Source organism: Cheilinus undulatus, linkage group 8, assembly GCF_018320785.1.
Source record: "Cheilinus undulatus linkage group 8, ASM1832078v1, whole genome shotgun sequence".
In the NCBI taxonomy this organism is placed as follows: Eukaryota; Metazoa; Chordata; class Actinopteri; order Labriformes; family Labridae; genus Cheilinus; species Cheilinus undulatus.
In genome coordinates this window covers 14,862,792-14,889,209 of record NC_054872.1, presented here as the reverse complement: position 1 = coordinate 14,889,209, position 26,418 = coordinate 14,862,792, and the positions used below count along the sequence as shown (strand labels likewise).

The 26,418-nt window shown below is 39.8% G+C and overlaps 1 protein-coding gene across 3 annotated transcripts in view; it reads left to right on the top strand.

Moving 5' to 3' along the window:
• znf407 (zinc finger protein 407) overlaps positions 1–26,418 on the top strand; it is a 273,869-nt gene that overhangs the window by 150,899 nt on the left and 96,552 nt on the right. For all 3 annotated transcript variants that reach the window (XM_041794053.1, XM_041794052.1, XM_041794054.1), the window contains one exon: positions 8,653–8,819. In XM_041794053.1, the coding sequence (XP_041649987.1) occupies positions 8,653–8,819 (167 nt within the window). The remainder of the gene's footprint in view (positions 1–8,652; positions 8,820–26,418) is intronic.

Below are 26,418 nucleotides of genomic sequence, written 5' to 3'. Positions count from 1 at the left end.
TTTTTACCACACTTTAATTGATTTCCTTGATGTGGAAGTGATAAATATCACAAACACCCAGGCCTCCTTGCATCTAGCATCATCTCATCAGATGATGGGAGACAAGAGTCTTGAAGAGTCTTGTAGTGAGCTAAGAGGCTAGCTGAGCCCCTTTAACATGAAGAAAAGCCTTGTTTTGTCAAAGACATGCTTCTTATCGAAATGCTGATAGACTTTCAACTGAATAATGTTGTGAGCAATCGACTGGTGATGTGCAGTTCATGAACGAGCCTGTCTTATGAATTTTATGTTAGCCGCAGTAGCTAGCTCTCATTTGAGTGCCAGTTTCCTTTCTTCTGCCCTTTGTTGTTATTTAATCCACCTTAAAAAAGCCAAACTGTTACCAAATGAAGAGCTCTACTGAACTGAGCCATATGATTTGGATCTCTTAAAAGTGATGCATGTCCCAGCTCATCAAGAGGCTGAAGGTTGGTGAGATGGACATCCGCTGAGGAAAACATGATTAGAGTTTAATGTGCTAAACTGTAGCAAAACTTCACTGAACCAAACCAGGCCGCTTTGTGGAAACCGACTATGCATGAGTGTCGTGACACACCTCGACCAGCTTTAAACCAAGGCTTTTTTAAATTCCTGCCTTTTGCTAACCTTGCAAAGTAGAAGGATACGCCCGTTTCCTTGTTTCTCACTGGCAAATCCATCTTGCAAAGCTCCCATCTGAACCATTTGGGCCCGGTTAGAAAGTGACAGGACCAATCAGCGACGAGAGGCAGTACTCTCAGGTGCAGCGGAGTCGTGACGTAAGCAAGCAGCAACAAGAGGCCAGTGTGAATATGGTGGAAGACATTAGCGTGGATGCTGCTAAAGCACCAGTTTTATCAGAACTTGACGACATTTCTTTGTTAAAAGAAGAACAACGAACAGCAGTGAGTTGTTTTCTTTTCAAAAACGACAAAAGTCGAGTACTTACATGTCTACAGTCGCCATGGTTCACGTTATTCCTCGGTAGCTGCGTACGCACACCTCGGTCGCGGCTACGTCACATGTCTTGTAACTTTGATTGGCCTGTAAAGATGTGACAGACAGAACGTTCATCCAATCACACTCCCAGTTTTTTTCAGAGCCTCTGCCCAAATGCTCAGTATTGAAGGTTTTCCAAATGAATGTGTGAAACAAATCCATCTGGCGTGTCGGGTTAGCCTTTTGCTGTTTCTCTGTGAGCCTTTAAAAATTTTTTTGTAATTTTTTGCTTAAATATTCCACCACTTTCAGGACATCCAGAATCAAGAATGTTTTTATTTTCACATTTTGAATGTATGACATAGTTGTAAACAGTTCAAAACATGACTTTGTTGGTAGTTTCTCTATGCAGAAATCATGAGTTGCCCCACAGTTCTCTGCTGCTGTGTGACGTCATCTGCAAAGAACCTATGGAGTATAAATAAAAGCTAACATGCACTCTTAAACTTTTCTTCACAACACTTTATATTGTTGTTGCGGTACTGAACATTGTTATCACACATTCCATATTTATCTTATTGTGGTTTATACAATTAGGAATGCATTACATGACTTTGTTGGTCAGTCTGGTATAATTCTATCAATTGAAAAGACAGACAAACAGAAGCATTATTAAAAAAGGCCAGTGCAGATGCTACCCTTTAACATAAACCTGTGCTCCTTTTATTTTGATTTAAACCTTACTGCACTCTGCCAAACCCAAATCCTTTAGTTTTGCTGCTTGTCATCATAAAGCAGATCCTGCACTTCCTTAAAAAGCCTAATAAAGTCTTAAATTTGACTTTTTAAATTTAAGGCCTTAAAAATCTTATTCTTACTGGTGAGTGGTCTTTAATCGCACTTGAACTTAAATGTATCTATATTCAATCTCTGTTTTCTACCAACATTTGTTCAATTGTAATCTTTATTTTTGGAGTAAATGCTAACTTTATGATAAATATCAATATACCATATATTGATAGAAAAGAGGCATCAGATGTGCCAAATATCCTCCAATTTGGGTGTTTTCGACCAAAAAATATTTTTGCCCTTTATCAATTGACATTTCATTAAAGTACATAAAACCAGTTAATTTAATTCTGTCTAGTGTACTGAGAAATCGCACATGTCTTTGATTTTTGACCCCTTTCTGCACAAAAGATCTGGGGTTTTTTTCAGCTCAGGTCTCAAAAAGGTCTAAAAAGTCTTAAAGTATGTAGGAGTCCTGATCACAGTTCATTTTTAACTCCTCTGAATATTTTCAAAAATATCCAGTTCTTCCTTTATGATATCAAAGTTTTTTTTCAAAGTGTTGGTGTTGTGAGAGCTTGACTGTACTGAGCCATTGGTTTGCTCACATTTTTGTGCACACTCATTTTTTTAGTTGTGAAGTCTCTTGGGCAAACAGAGACGCTACTGGATATCCTTTTTTTTTAATTTTGCATGTTTTCTTTAGCATAATTTTTTGTAAATGATTAAAAAAGAAACAGATTTAACACAAACTGTTCAGCGTATCGACAGGTATCCTGTTTGGATTTTGGTTCAGAAACACTCCTGCAACTACAGCTTTCACCTTAGTGACTCCCTTATTAACAGATAAATAAACCTGAAAACTTTGTGTAGTGTCCATCTTTCCCAGTGACATTTGTTGATTTACACATGAATAATCCAGCACAGTGTAGCATTTAAATGCACTTCCCTCAACTGCCATGCAAGGAATCTGTAGTGAGTGTATAACTACGTATATGATGTTTTTTATTACTTTAGACCTTGAAATACAGAAAATAGTATTCATTATCAGTGCATTGTTTCTTTCGTATTAGATATTTATTGTAGGCCTGTTGGCTTTATTTTGATTGGACAGAGAAAATCAGGAGAGAAAGTTGAGGATGACATGCAGGAAAGGACCCACAGGTCCTGGCTTGGAGGATTATTACCTCTGTTATTGAGGGTCAGCATCACCATTAGGCTATCAGTGCCCTATCATATCTTTCTTGACAAGTCATAATACCTGCAATCAGAGGAATGTGCAATCATTTGAAGTTTTTAAAGATACAAGCCTGAAAGACCCCACTTATAAACATGAAACATTGATTTTTAGAGAAACATTTAATTGTATGATAATCATTATCATCTCTACATGATCAATTCATTATTCTCTCCCCGTGTCAATGTTTGTTTGCTACATCAGTACACTTGTAGGTTTGAGAGGAGAGTGTTTTCTTTCTACAACACCTACTGATAAAGCAGAACAAAAATCTGAAGTATGCCTCCTCACAAACCTAAATTTAAGAATTTTTAGAAGTTTTCCTGGCTGTGTTGAACTTGAGAAAGGTTCCTTTGGCAGCATTTGTGAATTAATTGTGCCTGTTTTGTTGCTTCTAAATTCAGTTCAAGGAATCATTATAAAGACTCTTCAAATACCTCACATTGGCAGACCTCTCTCTCTCTTACTCCTGTCTAGCTTTCTCCCTCCTTTCTACACATGCATAACTACACATGCATACACAAAACCACTCAACCTCTACCTCTCTCTCCCTCTTTCTCTCCGTGTCTCTTCCTTCTACCTCCTACCTTTGGTGTGTTTTGCATGGTGCCTGGCTGTTTAGAGGCAGTATGCATATGTATGGGCGAGACGGTGGATCGTGACGGGATCTGACATGCGGGGACAAGATCAAAGCGCTCCATCTGATCCCATAAAAACAGACGCAAACCCTCCTCTCATCCTTACAAAACCCCCACTGATAGTCAACTCTGCCAGCCCTGACTCCTCCATCTTCTCTCCTCTCCTCCTGCCTTTTTTCCTCTCTCTCTCTCCCTCTCTTCCCTCCATCCCAGCGTGCAGCGTGCCCACGTCAAGGCCTGCCTGCCTGCCTGACTTTGCGATTACGCCCTGTGATAAACAATGGCCCGTTTAGCTCATAAAGCAGGAGTGTTGTGCATAATGCTTACAATAAAAGATAGCATCTCTTCACTCATCTTATTTACCTCTCCCACGGTGGCATGGGCGACGAGCTGTTCTATAAATACCACAAGGAGGAAGGAAAAGGAAGGAAATACAGATGCAGACATACATCTGTTTGTCAAATAAAGTCTAGACTGAATCTCTTAATGAGAATGAGAGGAAAACAAGGCAGTTCAAGCGTGCTTTTGGGCTTAGAGTCAGGTGATAAAGGCGCCATTTTAAAGCCGCTCCATCCTTTCTGGTAAGTGAGCTTAAGATGTCCTCTGAAATAGTGTAGGATGACATCCATATCACATTTACATTCATCTTCATGGAGCATATAGATTGATATGGAAGCCAGGACACATTTTCTTTTCTATCTTTCCCTCTCCCCATCTTTAATTCCCTCCTTTCTCTCCTTTCCCTCCCTCCTTCTCATTCTCCTTTGCCCCCCCTCCCTTCCTTCCTTCCAGTAAGGAAGATGTATGAGTTTGAATTATTGATTCAGACACATGCTACATGCTGCTCGGAGTCATTATTTGTTCAGGTGAGTGTCATGCTGCTCGCTATGAAACAGATACCACGGGGATTAAGCGACACAATCAGGACTTAAAGACAGCCGCCCTCCCTAAAATAACATGGCCCTCGCTGCAAGACGAATGCTCCCCAAAAGCCGACTTCATTTGTTTATGACTTGCACATTAGTCATTCTGCGCCTAAATTATAGCGCCGGGGTAAAGATTAATTCAAGCACGGGCTTTTTCTATTGTTTTTACTTCTCTGTGTTTCTTGAAGGCTAATAACACAGCAGATGAATATAGGTGCTAACATCCTACACAATGATATATGAAACAAACAACAAACAGCTTTTGTTGGGCTGTAGGCGTGAAGGCATGGAGAACGGACAGATGTCCAGAGTTAAAGAGAGTCGCCGTGAATAGTCTGAGTGATCTTTAAAGTGGCTTTGGCACCATGCAACAAAATGATACATATTGTGCTTGATACTGAGTATCTAAAGGGATAAACAGAGCTGGTAATGTGAGTGGAGATTAGATTGATAAAAATGTTTGGGAGGGAATAGATGTGGTCAAAATTGTTGAGACTTTGATATGTTTTTTGATTCCATGTGCTTTAAAAGGATACAATCTCTGTTTTTTTTTTTTTTTTTTTATGGTCAATGGGGAAAACGTGCTAGAACTTTGGAAAAACTGCATCTACTCTATAAGACAAATGCATAAGAGGGGAATAAATCCTTCAGAAAATACTGGTAAAGTCCTGCACGGTTTCTTCACTTTCTTAATTTCAGAAAAACATCAGCAGCAGTTTAATACTGAACATGAACATTTTCCTGTACTAGGCAAGTCATTATACCAGAGTTTTAAACTGAATTATCAGACCAGTACAACTCAAAACATATCTGCTTTTTTGGATACCAAGGCAATAAAATAGAAAGAACTCCCCTCAGGAGGCAAACAGTGATTTCTACGTAGAGAAAAGTGACCAAAAAGGCCTTGCTTTGAGTTGTTTATTATTATTGCCAAGCGTTCAAAGTGACTATCCCCATTCTGAAGCTGCATTGGTGTCCCAAAAGTTGTGAAATATTCAGGCAGATAAATAGAAAAGTTAAAAAAAGAAACAGCAGCAAGCAGGAATTAAAAAGCTTCTGTACAGTTTTACCATGGATTAGCACATTAAACTCAGATCTTAACCATATTTCCTCAGCTGATGTCCGTCCAGTCTCCATTGTTGTGATGGGAAATAGCTTGGTGCGATGGCTCGGCTCAGTAGAGCTCTTCATTTAGAAGCAGTCTGGCTTTTTAAATGTGGATTAAATATCTACAAAGAATGGAGGAAAGGAAACTGGCACTCAAACAGAAGCTACCTACAGTGGTTCACATTAAAGAGCCATTTCATAGAATAGGCTCACTCATGAACAGCTCATTATTTCACAAAATGAGAATTTCTTATGTTAAAGGGCCTCAGCTAGTCTCTTAGCTCAGTACAAGACTCCTCTAGACTCTTGTCTCCCTTCATCTGGCTTGATGTAGCTAGACACTAGTAGGTCTGCAGGACTGAGTATTTGTAATGTTCATCGCCTCCATGCCTGGGAAATTCAGTTAAACTGTGGGGGAAAACACTTTTTGTAAAGTATAAACATTGTTCTCATTGTATGTAGAAATTTTCCAATGATAATTGCAGCATAGAGACCCAATTAGAGCTTTAAAGTGCTATATTTTCTCCATTCCCGCAGAAACTCAATATTGGCTAAGTTGATGTTTTCAAAGATGCAGCAATATAAAATTTCACAGCACGATTATTGTACCCAGAATGATCACAATATTTCTTAAATGTGCTGAAAATGTTTTAAGAAGTAATGCTATGTCTCACTGAAATCATCTGCTCAGTTTTATATAAAGGAAGAAATAAATGCCTGGGTAGGTAATGTTGATCGTCTCCTAAGCAGAAAGCCGGAGGTTCAATCCCTTTGCCCCTGGAGTCACATGTCGACGTGTCCTTGGGCAAGAAACTTCTCCCCAGTTCTCTCCCTGTGAATGCATTTGGATGTTTATGAATGGGATTAGTTAATACTGATGGACCCTTCACAAAGCAGCCTTCATAATCATCAATGAATGTGGGGTAGATGTGTGTAAATGTAAGTGTGACCTGCGGTGTAAAAGAGCTGAGTATGTGGTGAGTTAATAGTCATATGACTAGAAATGTGCGATTCTCAAGTGCATTTACCAAACCCATTTAGACAAGCAGAGCACTATGCATTTTTTGTTTGCATGCACATTACAATATTAACAGTTTTATTACAGTGGAAAGTATGAAAACCTTATCTTACAAGTTTTTACAGTGATACTTTGTTAAAAAAAATAAATAAATAAACAGAAAGCAGTTAAAATTTCCAGCATTTTAAAACTTTTTCAGTACAATATGCTTTAAATCAGTGATTCCAAAATTCTGTGCCTCAAGGTAGGTTGAGTTTGGCTGTTAAATGTATGCAGTTAAAACCTATTGCTACAGCTAAACATCAACAAAAGATACTGAAATGTGTTGCAAGAATGTTTGAGACAACATATTTTGAATATATTGAGACAAAAACCTGCGGTTTTTGACCATGTGCAGGAATTAGAATGCAATCTGTGAGTGTTTCCCCTCCTGAGCACCTGCTCTATGAAATAAATGTAGCTTTCTGAAGCGTTGGTGCTCTTTGATACCACTGTTCATCAAAATAATGGAGAACTAATTGTTCTAAAACAAGGGGTATTGAAAAAATATCAAAGAATTGAAAATTTTGACCTCCTGAGTGAGTACTTGGACAATGTACATACTATCTTTGACAAAAATATCTGTAACATTACAGTACTGACGTAAGCCTGCAAAGAAGAAGGATTAGCTAGATTCCATGCCTGTCATCAGGCAAACATTTGTGCCAGGTCTTAAAATGGACCTGACCACTCAGCATCATATGAGGAGAATAAGGTGGTAGTTACGGGCGGGGTTTAGTTGTACTGGAAGCCAATAGCAATGGCTGTCACCAGTGTAGTGTCCAGCTCGGATGTAGCTATAGTAAAGCTGTAGTTTTATCTGATATGGACCACATTTCTTTATTAAAAAAGAACAAAGAACCAGCACTGAAAGCATGTCTTGGCAGAGAAGATGGTGTTGCACCTGTCTAGACTGGTTCAGCATGAGCTTTGTACATCAACAAGCTCCACTTCGGCAGCGCCTGCATGCCAAGCTTAGGAGCTTTGCATGCCTACTACCTAATTTTGTCTTTCTGCTCATTGGCTCGCACTGAATATAACTGACAGAATGTTCGTCAAATCAACTCCTGAGAATGTTTTGAAAAGTCCTGCCCGTCCCAAACACTTTGTATGGGTTTTTTCCAGATAAATGCGAAATACACCCCATGCATTTGATATATGAAACGGTCTGGGGTGTCAGTGTAGCACTGAATGACTGCTCATGCTTTTAGTGAAATTTAGACCCCATGCAGCAGTTTACCTGCAGTGTTTGATAATTGCAAACAAGAAAAATAACCCTTATTTGTTGTACTAGACTTCTGTTTTTGTTGCTGTAAAATCAAAACATGTTTTAACAATGTCTGATTTTCACTTGTATCATATCAGAGTTTTACAATCAGGTATTGTGATGACTGTAGGAGCAGCTGAGGTGAAGTTAAACTCTCATACAGGAGCCTTAAGAGAGCGGCAGGAGGTAAAATGTTGCTAACTGTTCATTTAGCCCTGGCTAAGTGGTCAGGGACGCCGGACAGGTGAACTCTATTCTCCCCACTGGCCCTTCGGGGTGTGTGTGTGTGGACTGTAACAGAATTTCTCTAGTCCTCTGGGCCCTGGTGCAAAGCAGAGAATAAATGGTGGAGGTGGCAGGCCAGGACAGAAAAATCAATGCCTGCTTATACAGACATGACACACCAGCAGCCAACTGCATTCTCCGTGTTTGTGTGTGTGTGTGTAGATGTACAGCAGGCAGTCACACAGCCCTGTGCTTTCTGTGGGTGTGAGCGCGACTACCCAACAACCTCCATTTCCTTTCTCACAGGGTAGACTGTTGAGCATTTTACGTCAGCTTTGGGATCAGTAAATAACTCTTGTTTTTTTTTTTCCTCCTCCTCCTCCTCCTCCTCTTCCTCCTCCTCCTCCCCCTCCTCACTCCCCACTGCTGCTCTTCTTCTTCTCCTGCAGGAAGTTCGAATGCGACTTGTGCGAGCGCTCCTTCAGTGAAAAATGGGCCCTGAACAACCACATGAAACTGCACAGTGGGGAGAAACCGTATAAGTGCCCCTGGCCGTCCTGTCACTATGCCTTCCTCAACCTGTCCGCCATGAAGGACCACTACAGGACACACACTGGTGAGACATTCAAAGAGCAGCCTCTATTGTCCTCCTCCATAAACACATCGGCTGACACTCTGAGCTGCAAGATTCATCCAATTTGCTTTTTTACACTCTTATTGTGCTTTTAAAAGTGGGAGACAGAAGGTCATTTATCAAGAAACACAGACTTGGATCATACAAAATATACTTTTCCATTCCTTTATAGCTGTAGACTGTTAAAAAAAAGTTTATGTGTTATCTGTGAAAATCTCACATTAATTATGAATCTTCACAGCTTTGTTTGGAAAAAAAAATATGCACACGTTTTTGGCCAATAATAGCCCCGATTTGTCCATCTGCACCGATTTTCAACATCCAGAGAAAGTGGAGAAGCAGCTCTTGGCGGTCTTGCAGACGCTGCACTTACATTGTTTTACACGTACCTCCTGATCCCGATCGTCACAGCTTTGAGATGTTTTAACAGCCAGTAATGTCTGAAAAAAGAAACAATAATGGCCAAAGAAAGAAGGAAAAGATGTTTGGATTTTATGTTTGTTTTTGTTTGCTGCTATCCTCCAGACTTAGAGGGTTGCTTAATGAGGGGATGAAGGTAGAGTGTTTTCCCTAAATACAACTGGTTTTCATGTGTATTTCCCCCAAATCCATCTGGTCTCCAAATGTGTGTGTTCCCCCAACCCAGCTGGTCAGCGAGTGTGTGTTCATCGAATCCATCTGATCCTCAAGAGCTTGTTTTCCCTCATTGAGCCAGCCCAGTGTGTTCTCCTCTGTGATGCTAGACGGGGAAAAAGAAAAGATAAAGCACGTTGATTTGGTTGTGTTTACATCCATACATTGATTGCAAATTTCCAATGCTGTAATACTTTTGTTGATGACTTAAATGAGCTTCTAGTCCTATGAGCAATCAAAGAAAAATTAGACTTTTGTACCACCATATATTTCACAAAGCAGGTATGTTGGAGAAGAGAGCATCCTTCAGAATTGCAGGAAAACTCCTTCACACTGTCTCAGTTGCAAAACGATACTGGCAGTGTTTCAGCACAGGATAATTAAGTCAGTGTACATGAGTTTGCCAGCATTTTTGGATTACTGGAAGGAAGAAATTACCCAATAATGGGTACTTTTGACTTTTTTAGTTGTTGTGGTCTTCCATCCATTTTCTATACCCCTTATTCCATTCCGGGTTTGGGGTGGGCTAGAGCCTATCCCAGCTGTCATTGGGCGAGAGGCGGGGTACACTCTGGACTGGTCGCCAGTCAATCGCAGGGCTGACATATAGAGACAGACAACCAGGCACGCTCACATTCACACCTACGGCCAATTTAGAGCGATCAATTAACCTAATGAGCATGTTTCTGGTGGTGGGAGGAAGCCGGAGTACCCGGAGAGAACCCACGCATGCACGGGGAGAGAACATGTGAACTCCGCACAGAAAGGCCCTGTTCGGGAAGCGAACCAGCAATCTTCCTGCTGCGAGGCAACAGCGCTAACCGCTGCGTCGCCGTTCCACCCCTTACCAAACCAGACTCAGTCAAATTGCATTCACTTCTTGCATATTTTACATGCAGATTTTGAGGAGATAACATCTCATGAACCCATGTTGGAGTCTAGTGGTGGGTTAGAGTAAGAGCACAGCACTGATTCAAGGCAGAGCAGGAAACTGCAGAGCAGAGGAAGAGACTTGAAATCTCACAGCTAAAGTAGACTGCCGAATTGGGAGGATGTTAGTCAGGTGATTTGATTATTATGCATGTCAGGTGTGAGATCAATGTGCTTGAGTTATCTGTCTGAGCTAGCTTACAGGCATCTCCTCATTAATAATATCATTTATTTTTACATTTATCATACTGAAGTTTAAATTGTGATATCATACCAACCCTACATATATACCCCATAATATTTGAACAACAGCAAAATGGTTTGAAAATAACTTTCAAATGACTTGTTAGTTTACAGTTTTGCACCAGCACTATAAAGAGCATAACTGCCACCAAGTTGTTCATAATTATTCCACAGCAGTGTATTACTGGTGTAAAAGCATAATTTTTTGCAATGTGATAAAACAGTGGGTCATTTCATCCCACCACTCCGTCTCTGTGAAATTTATGAAAAAAACAAAAAAATTATATATATATATATATATATATATAATTTTTTTTTTTTTTTTTTTTTTTTTTACTGCAGTTCACCAAAAGTTAAAGCTGCTGTCAGGAATTTTTATTTTATAATAGTTTTAGAGACTCCTGTTAAGAAAATGATTTGTCTTTGACTGACACACTGCTCATATTGTATAAAGTCAGTGTTCTCAAACTAAAAGAAAATCATCCCGCTGACGTTTAATAGCCAAACGTATCGCTGATGGACTTGTTTGCGTCACAAAAAGAAATCTGCACTAATTTTAATCTGTTTCTGAAACAAATTAAACCTCTCAGACCACAAGTGTGAGTGTAAATTAACTACAGAGTTCTCTTTCAAAGACGAGTGAACAGCACTAAATGTTAGTGATGAAATTAAAGCAACACACAAAAGAGAAGGAGAAAAGTTTTTCCTGTCTTTTTATGTCTTTTGCATTGGTTTCAGTGCAAACCTACTGAAATATTATGTTGAGCTTAAAAAGAAGGGGGGAAAATTATTCTGAGAATCTAGACTTTTAAACTTTTATGCAATACACAGACAAGCTTGATACCTTTTCTGATACCATGGTTATAAAAAAACAACAATGAGGCATCCAATATCAGGAATAGCTTGTTTTCAATTATCAAAAATTGCAAGCAAACTTCTACACTCTGACTAAAGTACATCAAAGAATTGGAAATGTTTAAGCACTGAAATGTTGGTGATGTCTGTGTAATTTAGACAGTCAAAGGAGTTTGCTTTCAAGTCTTGATGCATTTAATTCTCTTTTAAGCACTTGTGTTTTTAAATAGATGCAGTCATTTAAAGCTTGTAATTCATTGAAACTGAGGGGTGTACTATTTAGAATCGCACTGAATTTTACTACTGAAGCATCAAACATTTTGATAACCTTCGTAGCTACTTTGGTAACGTATTTCTGTAAACGTAGTACCTTTTCTTTCCCATCACATTGTCTCCTTTCAATTGGGTACACACGGTACTGTACAGTGCACTGTGGGACTGCACTGACTCATGTTTTTTTTACTTACTAAAAACTTTGGATAGACAGATGGTGCGGTGGGCGGTGGGAGGATACTGTCTTGAATAATAGCCCCTCGATAGGAGCCCAAGTCAGCCTCTCTGAAAGTGTCTTTATGCTGCAGCCCAGCAGTTTCCCCTCGGCCTCAGTAATGTCCCACACACGGCTCCTTGATGCCCTTTTAAGTCAATGACAGAAGCAGCAGCAGCCAGTGGCCTGACAGCCTGACTGAGCGCTTGCAGGAGAGCCCTCCATCCGTCACGGGTGCCTGCTGTGAGTGTGTGTATGTGTGTGAGCGTAAGACTTGCTGGATGTTATTTTAAATGTGTTTTAACAGTGATGTAACGTCAAGGCGCCTCTGACATAATTAGACGTTTTATTTTCATTTGTTTCCAGCCCTCATCATTCCCCATCAGGCGGCTGCCATCACACTGTCACCTAGCTGTCACCTGGAGAGGCGTGAGATGTGTGTGTCTGTGCGGGTGTCTTTGTGTGAGTTTGGCAGGAGGAAACAGACTTAAAGAGAGTGAGTGGAGTGATTGAGATGGAAACAGGAAAGTGATGAAATAAGAAAGCTTTAAGGATCAAAGGTGACCAAGTATACGTATGAAAATAGGAAAATTAAGATTGAACCTCATTTTTGCAAGCGACAAGACCCGACTTGATTAGCAACACCCAAAAAAAGCTAACACAATTTGCTCCAGCGTGACCCCCAGTAGTAATAATTGGTGCTGGGTCGACCGTTAGCTGCAGCTATACAATCATTGCAATCACATTCCAGCAGCCTTCCTGACACGCTGAAATATTATCTGCATGTGTGTGATCTGTTTAAAGGTTATAAATCGGCTCCTTCACAGCTCTAAGATGCAATACTAACAAAATAAGTAGGAGATTTTAAAGTTGAACTAATCTGTCCAGGGAACAGTGCAGTCAGTAATGGACGGGAGATGTGTGAGTGTGGGTTATAAAGAGGCTCACACCACCATGACTAACTGGGGAGTTTGCACAGGAGCTAAGTGTTAATGTTGCACACATTCAGCTCAAAAATTTAGAGTCACTTAGTAAAGGAAAAAAAGTACTATCCCTCAAAGAATAACTTCATTACAGTGGGAAATTTTGAAAGAGTGATTTTTAACGTTTGTATAATTGGTTTATAATCCCTTAAAATACCATTTGTAGTCCCTGAGAGCAGCAGTGAGTGTCATAACGCCATGCTTAAAAAACCATGAGACAGATTGAGGAGAGGTTGAGCACTCAGACAAACATATGCTGGTATGTAAACATTTAAATTCTCTTTAGATACAATATGTATATCATGAACAATGCACCAGAAATACACCCCAAAAGTAATATACTTGTTTAATAGTTCCTAAGCTGAGTTTGGTTGTTTTGAAGTTTATCTGAGATAAATCTATATTCATGACAAACCAAAAAACTCTACTAGTCGAGCCAAGTAGTACTTAAAATCGCTCAGTTAGCTTGTTTCAGTCAGGACCATTTTGCCAAGAAGAACACATGATTTACAGCTATAAATATTTCTTTATTAGCAGTTATTCATGTGCACTTATTGCTGTTATTAATGTTTGATGGTGTGGCTGTTCTGGCATCCTTCGTCCTTCCACGAGCCTACATGGAAAGCATTAACAGCACACGTTCCTGCTCTTCCTGTGCCGATAAGGAAAGCATAAGGCAGGGAAGGGAGCAGCAAAACCAGAGCAAAGTGACATCAGAATGACAATGATTAAGTCAGAAGCATAAAAAAGGAGGAGCTGGGGTGGAGGAGGGTTGCAAGAGTAGCTTGCAGAGAAAGCAGCAAAGCGTAGCCAGGCAAGAGCAGGTTGAATAAGGATTTTGAGAGTGATTAGCTAATAGTGTGCTGAGGGCAAATCAGCTGGCTTTCAGCTGATGAAGGCTTGCATGAGATCAGCTCATATCAATAATGGCAGCACTTGGCTCAGTGACCTGCCTGAACTAACGCTATATGCTGGATATTCAGAATTTAGTTTTTTTTTTTTTTTTTTTTTTTTTTTTTTTTCCATTACAGTCCTTCCTTTTTTTTTTTATTCAGCCACACCAAGATGTTAATCAGGAATCTCCTACTGGTAGGCGTCAGGATGCGTGACGTTGATGTCAGGATGTCAAACTGGATGACGGTGCAAGAAAAATTCTGATGCTGGTCTTGTCAAATTTTGGGGTATCTAGATGCATTGTTGATTATGTCATACTACAAGAGTGTTTGTCATTCCCTGTGCTCATATTTGAGCCCAATTTTTGTTGGTCCAAAATCCGTCTAAATTTGTGTAGTCTGAGCCGGTCATCTGAGAGTTCTACAGTAGGCGGTACCCACCCTAACTTAGTGGACCTTTTTGAACTTGCTAATAGGTTTGCAAGCAGGCTCACTGATAGAAGGTCAAACATGGACATGTAAACATGGACAAGTTTATAGTTCCACACATTTTGTGCATCCAAAATAGATTTGTTTTGGAACAAATGTGATGCACACCTACCTCTTAGATTTAAGTCAGTAGAGGTATAAACATGACAGGGTATCCCAGCAGCATTTCTACATATTTTAGTGTCAAGAAAAAAAGTACCGTTTCAGTTGGATCAACATTTTCACACAAGTCCAGTTTTTGGTTGGACTAATTCAAACAATCAGCTTCTTCTAACTTCATGTAAACGTACTGACCATCTAACAGCAAGTCCTGGCTGTTAATTGAAGAATTTCCAGTAATGATTATGAGTAGTTATCCAGGATGTTTTACTTTGTTCCCAAAATTAGTGTTCATAAAACAATAAAAAGTAAAAAACAGATTGCATTTTGAATAAAACTATTGAAGCCAAGCTAGCAGGCTGGTACTGTAGAAATACACTATATTGCAAAAAGTATTCGGTCACCTGCCTTGACTTACCTATGAACTTATATGACATCTCATTCTTAATCCATAGGGTTTAATATGATGTCAGTCCACCCTTTGCAGCTATAACAGCTTCAACTCTTCTGGGAAGGCTTTCCACAAGGTTTAGGAGTGTGTTTAAGGGAATTTTTGACCATTCTTCCAGGAGCACATTTGTGAGGTCACACACTGATGTTGTACAAGAGGGCCTGGCTCTCAGTCTCCACTCTAATTCATCCCAAAGGTGTTCTGTCGGGTTGAGGTCAGGACTCTGTGCAGGCCAGTCAAGTTCATCCACACCAAACTCGCTCATCCATGTCTTTATGGACCTTGCTTTGTGCACTGGTGCTCAGTCATGTTGGAACAGGAAGGGGCCATGCCCAAACTGTTCCCACAAAGTTGGGAGCATGGAATTGTCCAAAATCTCTTGGTATGCTGAAGCATTCAGAGTTCATTTCACTGGAACTAAGGGACCAAGCCAGCTCCTGAATAACAACCCCACACCTTACTCCCCCCTCCACCAAACTTTACACTTGGCACAATGCAGTCAGACAAGTACCGTTCTCCTGGCAACCACCAAAACCAGACTTGTCCATCAGATTGCCAGATGGAGAAGCACGATTTGTCACTCCAGAGAACGCATCTCAACTGCTCTAGAGTCCAGTGGTGGCGTGCTTTACACCACTGCCTCTGGCACTTTGCATTGTACTTGGTGATGTATGGCTTGGATGCAGCAGCTCGGCCAAGGAAACCCATTCCATGAAGCTCTCTATGCACTGTTCTTGAGCCAATCTGAAGGCCACATGAAGTTTGGAGGTCTGTAGTGATTGACTCTGCAGAAAGTTGGCGACCTCTGCGCATTATGTGTCTCAGTATCTGCTGACCTCGCTATGACATTTTACGTGGCCTACCACCTCATGGCTGAGTTGCTGTCGTTCCCAATCGCTTCCACTTTGTTACAATACCACTGACAGTTGACTGTGAAATATTTAGGAGTGAAGAAATTTCACGACTGGACTTGTTGCACAGGTGGCATCCTGTCACAGTACCACGCTGGAATTCACTAAAGCTCCTGAGAGAGACCCATTCTTTCACAAATGTTTGTAGAAACAGTCTGCATGCCTAGGTGCTTGATTTTATACACCTGTGGCCATGGAAGTGATTGGAACACCTGATTTCAATTATTTGGATGGGTGAGTGAATACTTTTGGCAATATAATGTATGTGGGATAAAGTTGTCTTCTTGGCCTAAAAACTGGTGGCTGTTATTAAGGTAAATCTATGGTGTGTCCTCATCTGAATCAAAGTATTGTTTTTGGTGCTTTTGTGTAAAATTAAGATTCTAATTGAGCTGAAATGATTATTTTGAGCTTTATATTTCACAAGGAAAGGCGAGTAAAGCTTCAAAGACATGGCAGTCACAGCAACGCTAAAAAGGTGGGTGATTTTCAGCAAATGGCCACTTGATAAAAGTAAATCGACATTATAATTTTTTGCATTTGGCACCTTTAACTACATTGTAGCCAAACAAAAACCCAAGACAGAAGCGTCCCAAACAAAAAAATGTCACATTTCATCATCCTGTGGATAGAGTTGCTGGCTGTGACATGCAGACCCCCTCCTCCCCAAAACAGAAAAAAAAAGTTAACACCTCCGCTTTCCTTCTCCTGCTTCTAACAGGATTCATTGTTCTTCTCTGATTTGTGTGTTTTTTATGTTAATCACTCCCTCCTCACACACCAGTCGTGTCTGAGGGGGGCGAGAGGGCGGGGGGGGGATTCAGTGGTCGTCAGCCGCCAGGGTCATTTGTAACGGCTGATGAATGAGCGACTCAAATAAATAAATAAGTGCACTGCATCTGACCCACCCAGCTTTTCCCAGGCTCTTGGGTGTTGCGTGGGGGGGTGAACACAGCGACAGGGCCACAATTGATTTCCTCATTGCTTCAGTTTGTCGCTTAATCTGGCGATATGCTGATAAATCTTCGCACTTTGTCAATTAATTTCCCTGAAAAATGAGACCCAAAATGGCGAGCACATCAATACAGCAGCGGATTCCATGTCAAAAATTAAGCGGTAAAATTAATTGCCCTCCCATTCGCTCCTGCTAAAACATAACTAATGAGGGAGGCAATTATAGCAGCATGCAGACGCCTCCAGGGTTATTTAAAACACACGCACATACTATATATATATTTATTTATATAGATATTCAACCACACATGTAAAGAGAGGTTGTATATTTTGACTTCAAAGCTATTTTATTGTCTGGCAATATGAGATATTTTATTCAAGTATGAGGTGGAAGGTTGATGTGCATCATGGGAACAAAAGAGAAGAGACGAGCCAACATTCAAATTGCCAGAAAAGTTTAACGGCTCTCACTGCACATTAGCAGGATTTGTAGTTTTTGGGGGAATCCAGGGACAATCTGTCATACATGCAGGACTAGAATGATGTTAATATATTGTGTTTTTGCTTTTCTGTTTCTCTACATACGGGGTTCATTTTTCTGAGCCCAGGTAACAGTGAGTCTAAGTTTAAGGGAAAGCATAATGGATCAAGTGTAAGGTAAAGGGTCAAGTGTTATCTGTTTACTGCTAAAGGAAGAGGTTAAGGTGAATCAGGAATGAATGTAGTCAATACACTCTTGTTGTGGGTTGGGGGGATCGTGCTGCTTTATCCCGCCTGATCCCCACCGTGCTGACAGCATGTCACTCTTCTGCCTCCCCCACCTCACCGTCTCCACCCGGGCCCTCGGCGGGCTCCTCGCCACAGAACAGCAGATGAAAAGCACACATGTAATTTATCGCCAACGTTTCCTCCTCAAGAATAATTGTGGCGACTACGGCTGGGCGCAGGGATCGATGGCTATGGATTTTTCTGTGGTGGGGTCTTGTAGCGTTGGGCGTAATGAGAGATGGAAGGGGAGGGAGGAGAGGAGGGGAGGGGTGGGAGAGGGACCAGTGCTGTTTTTCTGATAGGGAGAAAAGGTCTGATCAGATCCTTAGCAACAAATCTGGAGTTTAGAGACTAAGGTTTTCAAAATGTTTGATACTTTTTTAAAGGTTTATTTTTGAGCTTTTTATGCAAGAGACAAGACAGAGGATAGAGTCATAAACATGGTAGAGAGAGAGTAGGGAATGACATGCAGAAAAGAAGCCACAGGCTGGATTTGAACCCAGGCAACTTGCTTCAAAGGCGACAGCCTTTTCCACAAAGTTGTCCGGTTTGGTTCAGTATAGTTTTGTCATGGTTTAGCACATTAAACTCTGATCTTGCCTGTGTTTCCTCAGCTGATATCTGTCTCACCAACCTCCAGCTCATTGTAACATCAAACCTGTCTCTTTTTAGACATCCAGATTATTTGGCTCTGCTCAAATGAGCTGAGCTGGTTGAGTTTGTTGTCTGGCTCCCAAACAGCTCTTTATTTTGTACCAGTTCGGGTTTTTAAATGTGGATTAAATAACAACACAGGATGGAGGAAAGGAAACTGGCACTAAAACAGGAGCTAGCAAGCTACTGTGGCTAACATAAAAGAGCTGTTACATAGCACACACTTGTTCATGAACATCTCTTTGTCGCTAACCCTACAAGGTTTATTCTGTTTATAGTCTATCAGTGTTTCAATTAAAATCATGTTTATGACAAAATGAGGTTTTTTTCTATATGTCAAAGGGGCTCAGCTAGCCTCTTAGCTCAGGACAAGACTCTCCAAGGCCTTTGTCTCCCTTTATGTGGCTAGATGATGCTAGACCCTAGGAGGTCTGTAGGACTGAGTAATTTGTGATATTGATTGCCTCCATCCCAGGAAAATCATTTAAAGTGTGGTAAAAATCACTGTTTGTAAAGTGTAGGGCTTGCACTCAATGCTTGTAGACTTTTTCTGATGGTAAGTGCAGCATCTATTTAGAGCTGTTGAGTACAAACTTTCCTCCATTCCTGTTTATTTCTTTTAGCTGTCCCCCACTACCTGACCTCCAACTCACATTCATGATCACATGATTGCAGACAACCTATGCAGAGTCTACCCACTTATTTTTTAAGAGTATGTCAAGTACTTTAAGTAGAAGGAAATCTAGACTGGACTTTTTTTAATTTAAGTGATTAAAAATCATGTCCTGGGTGCTGTATAAGGTTCCAGTGCCACAAAAGTTTGCAGTTTACATTAATATCTTAGTTGATCTGTAGTTGACAGCAGATGTGACCATGCATTGTTTTGAAGAGATGGCCCCCAGTGTTGCAGCTCCATGCAGCAGTCAGTGTAAGCGTCTAAGTCCTAAGCTTTTTGCCCTCCAGGCCTCTGCACCAGTCACTTGACTGAAAGCTGTGAAGTGGATGCTAAGGCCTTGTGTCTTTGTTGCTGTGGTATCCAGCAGGTATTGATATTGTTGGTTTTTAACTCAAATCAAACTGAAGTTTGAAAAGCTGATATGATGTCAAACTTATTACAGACACAGGGTAAAGATTATTTTCATGTATGTCTGCTTGTTATTCTTGCTATGATCAATAGAGTCCAGCACTGGTAGCAAATGCGCTGACAGATATCTGCAAATATTCACGTAATTGTTGTAGTACTCTTAACAGGAAAAAGCTGATATCACAAAACCACATTCTTGAATCAGGACTTGACAAATATTGGGATTGATGTGATGGCATTTTTTAAAATGGTTAAACTGTCAAGATTAACACATTTTACTGGCTATCCAGGCAAATTAATAATATTTAAAAGGGACAGAAGTGAATTTTAGGGGGTGAATAGCAATGCTTTTCTTTTATTTTGTCTCCAGTTTGTGCCAAGTGTCCCTCCAAGCAGTTTTCTGCTTGTCAGAGATAACTTATCAATCATTGGGAGGCCTTCTTCTTCCTTTTCTGCTTACTAAATTACACTTCCCATTTGAGTCATTTCATCTGAGAAACATCATTTCTTTTAAGGTTTATTTTTAGGTTTTTGCCAGGGTTTGATGAGGCAGTGGATAAAGTTGGAAATCGGGAGAAAAAGTGGAGAAGATGAGGAAAGGGAGCCACAGGTCTGATTTGTGCTGGGGCTGCCTGGTCTGAGGATTATAGAGAACGTAAAGGTGAAATCAAAAACTTCTTTGGTTTATTTGATATAGCTACCTGGCACCTTTTGACTGCAGTGAAAGGAAAATTAAAAAAAAGGAGAAGAAGAGAAAAGGAGAAATGTGATGAAAAATAACAAAGGTCCAACTGAGTTTGATGAACCACCACCAGACCAGTCACATATCCAGACATTAACCACCTTATGTTTGAACTGAGTGCTTACACTTTGCATGAGCTTCAATTGGAAGGTTTAATATTTGGTTCTGAGTGTCTACAGCTCCACAAAAAGATTAAATAATCCTTTATTGATTCCTAGAGGGGAAAAATCAAGAGTTGCAGCAGCACTCATAGCCTGTCTGTCCTTTTCTTTTTTAACATATGTACTAAGCGGGAAAAAAACAAATTCCATCACCATTTTTTTCTCAGCTTGACTGTGTGATTGCTCTCTGTAATGCATCAGCCCTGCCGTACTTTGTCGATTTTTGCCTTTTTCAGCCAAACAAAACAGACAGGGTTATGCATAATCCTTCAAAGATGGCGCTAGAAAGCCACCATCTACACGGCATGACTTAACTTCACCTTCCATAGCCTCTGCAAATCAGCACCACTGAGAAAACACTAACAGAAAGTGAAATATTGGCTGCTCTGAGGTGATTATCTCACCAGTTATTTTCAGATGAGCAGAGATTAAGGCTGCCAAAACTTTCCAGACTATAGTACTTTTTTAATATCACATAAATTATATTCTCTGTTATTCAATGAATGATAGTTTTGAAAACTACATCTGATTTATTAGACAGGTGCTTGGAAGAATAAATGAACATTGACGATGTGTTTTTACAATCTAGACACAGTTAGATTTTTTTAGATGTATTTTTGGGGCATTTTAGGCTTTGATAGAGGAGGACAGTGGATTGAGTCAGAAACAGGGATGAGAAAGTGAGGGAGACACGTGTGGGAAAGGGGCCACAGGCCAGACTTGAACTGGGGCTGCCCGGGTACATGGGGCACACCTAAACCACAAGGCCATCTGCCACCGAACACTGGTAGGATTTTGCTCACAGTTTCTGAAAGCAGTAAATAGGGATGTAACTAGCGACTGTTTTGACAGTCGGAAACTGTCAACATCACCACTATTACTTAAAAGCTTTTATTGAGACAGTATGCCTGATGCCTGATGTCTGATGGCTGTGTGAGATAGTTATGTTGTTGTCTTGACCAGAAAGAAGAGAGATAATGACTGATAAGTGAAAGAATTTGCTGGACAAATTTTAGATTTAAGCTGTATGTGCTACAATAAACAACCCCACACCCCAAGCCAAGCTCCTTTGTGCTCTATGTCCTGACAGGTTAAAAAACAGGGTTAGCGCTAAAGTTAGCGAAAACTTTAGTATCTGCAGCTTGAAGGGAAATGCACTTAGAATTTAGAAGTTGTAAAGTTCTCATGGCAGTGTTCCACTGGCCACCACATTTTACATTTTTTAATTTTTTTTTTCTATGTTGGTTATAGTCCCTGATTTGTAAATACAATTCTATGCAAAGACAGTAAGGATGTGTGAGGCTCACTCCACATTAATATCCTCTTATAATCTCGTAAAGCATGCAAAACATGCACATTGGAGTAACCAACAAATCACTGTCATTTAAATCCATCAGCAACAGATTTTGTCATCAACATCGACAACACCAATAAATCATTTAACACCCAGTACCCAGTAAATTTGACAGGGTTATGGTGCATTCAGTTCAATCTCAGTATTTAGAAATTACAGGTTGACGTTATTAAAAATGTACCCTGAACTCATAATTCTGACTTATAAAGTTGGAGCAGCTTTAGTACCCCAAATTATGAGCTTGTAGCAACTGGAACACATTCAAAACAAGGGTTACGTCCTTCCCAGCCCCAGCCTCCGACTTCTGAAGTTATGGAACGCAGCACGCATTCAACTTCTTCAGAGTGAAATTTAAAAGTGTCTAAAACTTTACTTTTTAAAGTGTTAAATATTTTACACTATGGCAGAACTGCAGCTAAATTAAAAATTAAAGTGAACATTGGCCAATACTGGCCAGTGTAAAGTTTTCTAAACACTAGTGTATAGTGTTGAAAGTTTAAACCAGTGATCATCAAGTGGAGGCCCGGGGGCCACATCAGGCCCACCAAGGCTTCCCATCCAGCCCCAAAAGAATTTTTCTATTCAGAAAATTTGAGAGGGCAAAAATATGGCATGCTTTTGTTTTATTTTTTTCTTGAAGTTTAAATAAAACCTTTAACCTAGCAGCTTATCAGACAAGAAGCAAACTAGCATTTCTGTAATTTGGTATGGTAAACACATACTTACTATTGTTATCTTGATTAAAGTTGGAGTTTTTGGCATCATTTTTTCCACATAAGCCTCTTTAAGAGTGCAATGTCCCCCTCTTAGAATCTTCACAGAAGATCAGTTTCCTCCACATGTTTTTGGCCAGTCAAGATGCAGCATCAAACTTAGCGACAGACATCATGATGGCTACAGTAATATTTAGCTAAAAAATCTTAGGTTGTTCCTTGGTTGGCTACAGTATAGGTGATAGGGACTGATCTCACTGTTAAAGACTTAAAAGTTTCAATTGATTTTGGAAGGATATTTTTACAAGAATATGTTAATTAGAAGAAAATATTGATTTTATTTCTGTTTATTTTAATGTCCAGCCCCCACAGCATTGGTCAGGAAGAAGCTGGCCCCAGTGGAAATGGAGCTGATGATCCCTGATTTACACCAAGAAGTTTTCATTTTTAAACACTAAAATAGAGTTGCTGATATTAAAACTAAAATAGTTAAACTTTTTTAAAATTTACTTTTAGTGTGATTTTTACAAATCAAAGCATTATTTTAATGCAACAATGTATTTCCTGCCACTTTGAATATTAATTTGAAGTATTTAAAGTATTTATGATCTACATTTCTCATACATAATTAAGTTTGGCACCTTACATTCAACACGTGTGGCTAGGTGGGTTGTCCTTTAGTAACGTTAAAACAGCAAGACAAACTCAAAACCAGGAAATACACTCTAATAAAGTACATGCACCACCCTTACTTCAGGTTTCACAGGCAGGAACGCACTAAGTCAGTGGATAACTTCACTCATGTGAAAGCATCTAACATCAAAAATACCAACTAACAAGAAAAAACAGGAGCAAATGAATCCCAGTGGTGATCACGCAGCAACAAGCAACAGCCAAACACATTTAAACACTCTGCCCAAGGGCATGATGGGAAAACTCCACCCAAATATCCCCCCAGATTCAAAATGGCAGTGAGTCGAGCTTAAATCAATTTGATATCCAGAGAGATTGAGTCAAATAACTCAAACACTGAGGACCATTTAACTCAGAATGGAGTTAAAATTACACCTTTGGAGTTGAAATCAACTCTGAAAGGTTTAACCCTGAAATATCAACACTCTGGCTGTGTCCGAAATCACTCCCTATTCACTGTGTAGTGCACGATATAGTGAATCAGCAATTTTGTAGTTGTGTCCGAGCTGCGAGTATTGTTATGCACTCATTCTGTCCCACATGCATTTTGAAAAGTAGTGAACAGCCGATGGTCACTAGGCCAGCAATATTTACCATCATGCATCGCAATTGCTTCTCTCAAACATGACGGTTGAAGGAGAGGAGCACAGGAACACATATAAAAACGTTTTTTTCATTTTCTTTATTGTTTGTTGGTTTTAACCAAAGAATATAATCTGTAAGAAAATGTTGAGGATTCAAAACAAAGTAACTTTTTCCCCCTATGAGAATTACAACACATGACATCTTCCTTATGTAAAAATAAGTTATAATACACACAAAAATGTGTATTATTTAGCCACTTAAGACACAAACTTTTTTAATAGATTAGTATTTTTAATTTTTTTGTGAACACATTACATTTTGTTTTAGTTTTGGTGAAGTTCTACCTCTAATATCAATCCTCAGCCGTTGTCATTGAAATCTACAAGCCGTTGTTGCTAAATGTTTTAATTGTGAGGCGGCGGTGTCGTTGTTGCCTGCGGCCGGAGTAGTGTCTGAAATCATTTTGTGTATTTACAGTGAGTTCACTATATAGTCCACTATATGCAGCTCACTATATAGTGGATAGGTAATAGGGGATGAGTGAGTGGTTTCGGACGCAGCCTCTGGTTTTTGACGTATCTCAGTGACTCATCTCAAGATTAACCAAAAATAAAATGTCAGCATTAACACTGGTTATGTTGTAAATTCAACGCTTTAAAGATAATTGGAGAATTTGACATTCAACTTCAAGGATTAGCTTTCTATTTTATTTATTTTTTATTTTTTGGGAGGAATAACTCTTGGTGTTGAATTAGACTTTAGACTTTAGAAAAGTCAAACTGACTCTGTATTTTTACTGTCAGTAAAGTAAACAATAAATTTCCCACTGCTGGGTATCAAGGACTTTTATTTTTGGTCCTTTGGTATTGCAACAGGTATTAAGATTTGATTTTTACTTGTGAGAACCTACAGTAAGAACTCTGAAAGGTATTCAGAAGGCATTTTCTAAAGGTGAATTTAAGTTGCAAGTGAAAGTATAGCAGAATGGACATTAAATTATCCTAAAATAGTATTCCTTTAAAGGCCATTCACAGCGGGATTGAAAAGTGAACCTGTATGAACTGGCTAACGAATGCACCTTTTTAAGGCTGTTTTTCTCCCCTCTAAGTGGCACTGCATTAAAACTCTTCTCACAGTCGAGTGGCTTTAAATGGGTGTAATAGAAGAAACTTGAGGCTGCTTTGTCTCTGCGGACTCACTGAAAGCTGCTATCTGTGCAGAAGAGGAGCAGAGCACCGCTGAGGCCCAGCTGGAACAGTCACCCAAATGTGTTAGCAGTGCGTGTGAGAGAGCGCTGGAGTTCAGCATCAGCATTTAGATGAATATTTAAGTGATGCAGAGAGTGTCTGTATGTTAGGATGTGTGCTATCTGCACTGTTTTTCATGTATATGTGCTTTTACACAACATGTGCATGCATGGAAGTATGTAACAAGCATGCCACATGCAGCTGAGAGGAAATATCTGCTGCTCTGCTTGTGTGTTTGTGTGAACATTTTGCATGTGCGTGCATATGTTTACCTGAGTGAATCCTACCACACATGCTGTTGTGCGTGTGCAGAAGTGTGCATGTGTGTAATGGCAGAGAGAGAGGGAGAGACCATCATGATGTTAATGACAGAGCCAGATGCAGGGAAGAGAGGAGGAGTGTAAAAAAGCTCTCCACGCTCCCCATCTGGAAGGCATCGCCCCCAAATGAAGTTGTACAAAACCATCCCATTGATAATAAAGCTAATTTTTATGGCTCTGACAAGTATGTAATTATGTTCAGCGGTGCTTTTCAGATTTTATCACAGTCAATAAACCACACTGGCAATTTCCCGTCCCCCATTTGACATATTTACACGGATCCATCTGATTGGAGGAATTAGTTAGCTGTGAGAGCTCTGATGGATATACACTAGTGATCTGTGACTTCTGCTTGGCTCATCTGTTAGCCAACTAGACCCTCTGCTCATCTGTTCAGTCTGTCTTTCTTTTTTCTCGCTCCCTGCCTTCCTCCTCCTTCACACATTTCTCCCAATCCATCAACACAATATTTTCTTCTTCTTTGTCTCTATTTGAGCTCTCACTCTCTCTCGCTCAATGGCTCTTTAGTTTAAAGAGAGTGAAGAGAGCATCACTCATTCCTTCCTCCATCACACTTTTCCACTCGAGCTTCAAGGATTTTATGAATCCTTTTTAAACAGCCTCTCAATTACTATCACCCACTGATATTTGCAGTAGTAATTTAACTGTTTAATCATATTTGTTTTGATTAATTTGTAAGTGACATTGACATGATCAACTACAAGTGGCAAATGAATTACACTGAGACATATTAAGCAAAATCAAATGGAGAAAAGTGTTTTAAAAATACCAATGTGTCTGTATATCATAGCTATTAATCATATTACTTGCCTTTTGGTTGACATAACAACTTTGATCTAAATGTGTGTAAAGACTTGGAGCCAAATAGACAAACAATAGAAACAAAAACATACTGTCTTCTACATCAGTGGTTCTCAACTGATGAGTTGAGAGCCAAAGTGGGTCACACAGCTGTTTCCGTTGGGTCGTGAATGTGTTCTTTTGTACACCTTGTGATTTCTGTGAATGACCAAAATCATCAAAGAGGCCCTGAAGCACTTACAAATGCTTTTTTTTTGTTTCTGACAACAATAGTGCTTTGCAGAATAGTTTCAAGATAATTCAGTAATTTTCTTGTTGATTTATCTGAAATCTTTGAGAACTTTTAGGGAACCTAAAGTTATTTCTTTGAGGCAAATTTTCCCAGACTTTTTTAGAATAATCAACAGTAATTTTTAGGACTTTTTAGAACCTTTCAGCAGTCTTTTCCAGAAAGGTACAATGAATTTCTTAGGGATTTTCACTTGAAACATTGGGAATTTTGGGAACCTA